We start from the raw sequence: 6,020 nt of genomic DNA on the forward strand, positions 1-6,020 counted from the left end.
ATATGCCTGGATGATGCTTATGCTTTACTGTGCCAGATGATAATGACAATTGCTTTTCTGAATACATCTCCTAAGAGCTGTAATATTTGTTTTTTCTATGTATGAAAATCCCTTGCTTCAGAGCTGCAAAATACACTCAGATTCAAACTGCCTCTGTGTTTGTTTCTGTTTGTCACCGCTGAATCCTTACCCACCTAGCCTTCGAGGACCTTCATTCCAGGGACTCCCATACCCAACTGGGGTGGTCTGTGGCAGGCCTTGATAGCAAGTACCTGCTGGGTCATCTTGCTATCACCTCTTCCACTGCTGAGCCCGGACCTGTGATCTCAGTTCAAGGAGCTGAGCAGGAAGATTGAATAAGTCCCAGGCTACGGAACAAGGCCTGGGTCAAAAACTAAAAAGCAAAAGACTGGCAGGTAGATGTGCAACTTTTGGTGGTGATAGTCATGGGACTGGTGTCCCACCTGCCATGGTCATGGCCGCCATTCTTCCGTGTTTAGTGAGCTGCATGAATCACAATTAACCCCGGGGACTGGGCACTGACCTGGGCCTCCTGTGTGCTAAGCAAGCAGTGTACTGAGTTAGCCCATCAGCCCGTTAGGTGTCTTACTGTTAATCATCTTTCCTTGTTCCCTCTCTGTCTGCCTCTGCAGGCCAGTGGAAGGGCCTCTGTATGTATCCTATGGGGCAACACTGTGGTTTACTGACTTGGGCAAAGAGTTATATCAACTGACTCAGAACTGCTCACCTAAGGGAGAGTGAGCCCACACAGCCTGCAGCTGCTGTACAGACCATGAACCGTTAGCAAACGCCCAGAGGAGGGAAGGCTCTCTCTCATTTTCTTAAAGTTTTCATCTTTGTTTTAGATTTATTTCACTTTTGTGTGTATAAATGTTTTGCCTGCATGTATGTACGTATATATGTGCCTGGGGCCCACAGAGGTCAGAAGAGGGCATCAGATCTCTGGAACTGAAGTCCTGAACACATATGGTTGTGGGTGCTAGGGTTCAAACCCAGATTCTCCCTCTCTCTCTCTGACTCTCCCGTCTTTGAACTGAAGAATTTCAGATAATGAGGAAGAAATAAGAAAAAAGTAAAAAGCCGAGCGGTGGTGGCGCATGCCTTTAATCTCAGCACTTGGGAGGCAGAGGCAGGCGGATTTCTGAGTTCGAGGCCAGCCTGGTCTACAGAGTGAGTTCCAGGACAGCCAGGGCTACACAGAGAAACCCTGTCTCGAAAAAACTAAAATAAAATAAAATAAAAAAATAAAAAAACTAAAAAAGAAAAAAGTAAAAACCACTCATTTGCAAGTCCATGAAATAATGGTAGCAGACAATGCATCCAGGATGGGATTGTTGATTGGGAGGGTTGCCAGTAAGTTTTACAAAGATGGCTGTGCCTCCTCAACCCTGTGCTCAGTCTCTACCTAGAGGAACCAACAGGCTGTGTGAGCATGGGGGAGCAGTGGGCAGCACACAGAAAACATGGGGCACCTCTAGTCTCCCAAAGAGGGATCTGAATCCAGCCCTTCAGTGGTGGAGGGAGATTTTAGATTTTAGATGACTCTATCAAGCCCCGTCGCACAGGACAGCGCCATCCCACAGGACAGCCTCTGTCTCATCCAGATGGCACAAAATCAAGCAACCTACTGAACTAACAGAAAGGTTAGGCTACCACAGATTAAAAGAGCGGCAAGAATCAGCAATCAGAGCCGAGAGATGGTGACGCACTCCTTTAATCCCAGCACTTGGGAGGTAGAGGCAGGTGGATCTCTGAGTTTGAGGCCAGCCTGGTCTACAGAGTGAGTTCTAGGACAGCCAGGGCTACACAGAGAAATAAAATACAAACAAACAAATCCTAAAAGAACCAGGAATTGATTTTCTTAGGTCCTGATTTTTTGCTTTTGTTTTAAATTATTTTCATTTTATGTGTCTGAATATTTTGCCTGCTTGTATGTCTGTGTACCATGAATATGCCTGATACCTGTGGAGGCCAGAGGGTGTCAGGTCCCTGGAACTGGGGTTACAGATGCATCTACTGTCCATGCTGTCTCCCCAACTCGAGAGCACAAAGCCTCTACTCAATATGACAAAAGAAAAATGCCCCCCCAAAAAAAAAGAAAGAAAAGAAAAAAAGAGAAAAAAATATGGTAACATCAAATTTGCAGTTAAACGTGGATGGGCCACTCATGGTTAGAACCGAGGGTCTGAAGCACTGGAGACGTTGTGCATTCTGGGCTAGCCTGGGCTACAATGTAAGCCCTTGATTCAAACCACAAATAAACAATCAATTGTGGATGTTGGCCTGCCTTGGTGAGTTACACCGACAGTCCTAGTTCTGAGGCAGGAGGATTTCAGGAACTGGAGACCAGCTGGGCAATATAGTAAGATCCGCCTTCAAACCAACAAACAAAAACGAATCCAGCCTGAATGTGTGAATACTGAAGACCTGGGAATCACTTTTCTTCTTTTTGTGTTTTGAAAATGTCTATTAGCCAGGTGTGGGGGGTATACTCCTGTTATCCTAGCCCTTGGGAGACTGAGGCAGAAAGATGGCCATTTGGAGGCCACCCTGGGCTATGTAGTGGGTTCAATCCACTTTAAGATACATGACTAAAAATGAAATGACTAAAAGCCAACATGTCTATAATTCTTTTGGAAAACCTGAACATTTGTATTTGTATGTGTGCCAGTGTGTGTGCACATGTGTGTCCATGTGTACATGTGTGCCAGTGTATGTCTGTGTGTGTACATGTGTGTGTGGCTGTATGTGTTTGTATACATGTGTGCCAGAGTATATCTGTGTACGTGTGGGCCAGTGTGTGTGTCTGTGTACATGTGTGCAATGTGTATTTGTGTACCTGTGTCAGTGTGTACAAGTGTACTAGTATATGTGTGTCTGTGTACATGTATGCTGGTGTGTATATACACATGCATGCACTGACTGAGGCCTGTGCATGCTGAAGTGTTTAGCACTGGGCTGCACTAGCAGCCAGCCCCTAGTACACAGCACAAACTCTGGATTAAACGCACAGAATCCCTCACTGCTGACATACAACGGGGCTATACCTCTATCACACAGAACAAACAATCTTAACATTTCTTAGAGAAGAAATGTCAAGCCGGGCAGTGGTGGTGCACGCCTTTAATCCCAGCACTTGGGAGGCAGAGGCAGGTGGATTTCTAAGTTTGAAGCCAGCCTGGTCTACAGAGTGAGTTCCGGGACAGCCAGGGCTACACAGAGAAACCCTGTCTCAAAAAAAAAAAAAAAAAAAAAAAAAAAGTCAAAAGAAAACTGATATCTAATTGAAATGAAAACAACCCAAATTCCTCAGTCCTTAATATTCTTTAAAAAAAAAAAAAAAAAAAGGTTGAAGCAGAGATGGCAAGATGGCTCAGCGGGCAAAGGCACCTGCCCCCAACTCTGATGATCTGAGGTCATTCCGTGAGACTCACAGCGTGAAGGAGACAACTCCAGCAAGCTGTCCTCTGACCTACAGTATGTCACCTTCCTCTGGATAAACACATACCCCCCTCAAGGACTGAACCCGGAGTCTGACATTCCAAGCACTAGGTCTACCAGAGAGCTACCTCATCAGGCAGCAAGTGCGGGATTACAGGCATCCAACGTGCTTAGCGTTTATCTAGGCCCTTTCCTTTCCACGAGAAGGGTTCTGCTCTCCCCACACCTGCAGCGTCTGCCTGCTACTTTCTCACAGACTGTCCTCCTCACAGGCTGGGCTGACAAGGTTTTACACATCTGTTCCCTATTTCCTATGCCACCCCCATCTCAGAAATATAAAATATCACAAACAGCCCCCCTGATACTCTTTGATACACTTTCAAACGGAAGCAGCGAGGATGGGTTCTGTTTTCCAATAAGTACATCAGTTCCTCTTCCAACTGCCTTCCTGTCTCTCCAGTGTCCATGAGGCAATTGGGAAAGTGTGAGTGGACAGAACCACGGACTCCACAAACGCTTTTTCTGCATTAAAAATTTTAAGTTACAAATATCTCGATTCATAAATAATCAAAGGTGCACACGTATGTGTGCTTATCCTTGCCCTGAAAGGACACTCTGCTCTGGGGGCTTTCAGCAATCACATCATCTGGTACCTGCCTCCATACCCTAGGACACTGGGCTTTCCTAGTTCCCTGAGTTCATCTGTTCACCAATCCAGGGCGAGCCCCTCCCTCATCCTGTCCCAGAAAGGAACAGCTCCGTTGTCCTGAAAGAGAATGGACAAGGGCCATGCCCAACATTCTGGAAAAAGACTGCTCCTGGTGAGAGAGGGACTTCCTGTCCGGGAGAGGAAGCTGGGTAAAGTCATAACGGAGTGACTTCCCTCTCGAAGAGGAGTTGCAAACGGTTAGAGTCTGGAGGAAGAGCTGTGTTTCAGGCAGCCTCTGCAGACGTGCAGAGAGCCGCGAAGTCAGGGTCTAGGACTCGGTGTCCTTGCGCACGGGGCTCAGAGCGTGCCGTAGACGCTGATTTTGACCATGGAGATGCTCTCCGTGTACCGGTTCAGTCCTTTCTCGTACAGAACAAACAGCTGCGGGGGCTGCTTCTTTCCATCCGTGCTGTTCTCCAGGGCTGTCAGGGACGAGTAGCCGCTGGGTCCCGGCCACACCTGGACCCTCTCCTTCTGCCAGGACGTGCCATTGCTGAAGCTCCAGCGCAGGGTCAGGTTCACTCCTAGGAGAGCAATAGTCCGAGGGACGTGGGTCTCTGCTGTGTCCACGCCTTGTTTAGACGTGGCGCCCCCACCCACACACTCCACCCTTGGGCACTCACGCAACTCAGGATGGGCTGGATTGGAGAAGAAGACAATGCCGGAGCTGGTGGCTAGCGCTCCTGCAGCTACCACCGGGTCCACGAGCTCGGGGTCGAAGGTCACATCTCGGGGCCTGAGGGTGTCACAGGCGTCGTAGCTACGGAGGACGATCCTGCAGCAGCAGTGGTAGTTATTCTGGTTCCGGGCGTTGATGATGACCGAGCCGTCTGGAAGCTCGTAGGGCTGCGGGGTGGGGGAGAGGACAGGAGAACATGAGGAGGCCGAGGAAGCCAGAGCTGAATCTTGTTGTGAAATGCGCCCTGGGGGAGGTGGTGGTGTGGGCGGGTGCATGCAGTCCATGGACTCCTGACCTGGCACTCGTCCGGGTTGAAATCATGATCGTGTTTGGGTTGGCCGAAGGGAATGCCGCTCACTCCAGTGCCGTAGTGCCAGGAGGCTCCGTGGTCATCACTGAGGAGACAGAAGACCCCGTCTCGTTCCAGCGTCCCGTGTCCACACACAATGAGCCGGCCCTTCCCAGGCTCCCGCTGTTTCTGCAAGGAGAGGATGTGGGTGTCACACAGGTGCTGTGTGGCGCTCAGGCAGAGCGCTGGCAGCTCCAAGTGCGGGGTTCTCCCGCAGACACTGCCCGAATTGAGAAGCTTTTCTCATGCCAGGCCTGCAATGCCAGCTACTCAGGAGGCTGAGGACAGAAAACTGTTTACCTGAGCTACAGTCACTTCAAGGATAGCCTCGGGACTTAGTGAGACTCTGCCTCAAAATAAAAAGTATAATAAAAATAGCTCAGCTCAGTGGGAGAGTTCTTGCTGGGCATGCACAAGGCCCTCAGCTAATGACGCGCCTCAAAAATAAAATAAAAATTAAAAATAAAATAATAAAATAAAAAATTAAAAAAAAGTAGAAAAGAAAAGATGTCTCTCCAAATTCAAAGTACTTACTTATTTGAAATAATATTGACGCCCAGGCTGGCCTCCAACTCCCTACATAGCCAAGGCTCCCAATCCTCATAATTCTACTGCCTAATGCTAAAACTGTAGCATGCTTTTTTTCCCCCTCCTAAAGACAGGGTTTCTGTGTAGCCTGGAACACTCTCTGTAAACCAGGCTGGCCTTGAACTCAGAGATCTGCCTGACCTGGCCTCCTGAGGGCTGGAAATGTCCCCAATTTCAATGCTATCTTTTTGTTTTGTTTTGTTTTGTTTTGTTTTGTTTTGTTTTGTTTTGTT

The 6,020-nt window shown here is 48.3% G+C and overlaps 1 protein-coding gene across 1 annotated transcript in view; it reads right to left on the bottom strand.

Annotated features, from left to right (window-relative positions):
- Positions 1–3,968: 3,968 nt before the first annotated feature.
- Positions 3,969–6,020, bottom strand: part of Neu1 (neuraminidase 1) — a 4,216-nt gene continuing 2,164 nt past the window's right edge. Inside the window, exons 4-6 of the mRNA XM_028783279.1 lie at positions 5,146–5,328; positions 4,795–5,017; positions 3,969–4,695 (exon numbers count right to left, since the gene is read on the bottom strand). Coding sequence (XP_028639112.1) covers positions 4,469–4,695; positions 4,795–5,017; positions 5,146–5,328 — 633 coding nt within the window. The 3' untranslated portion in view covers positions 3,969–4,468. The remainder of the gene's footprint in view (positions 4,696–4,794; positions 5,018–5,145; positions 5,329–6,020) is intronic.

Source organism: Grammomys surdaster, unplaced genomic scaffold (assembly GCF_004785775.1).
Source record: "Grammomys surdaster isolate TR1022 unplaced genomic scaffold, NIH_TR_1.0 1055, whole genome shotgun sequence".
NCBI lineage: Eukaryota > Metazoa > Chordata > Mammalia > Rodentia > Muridae > Grammomys > Grammomys surdaster.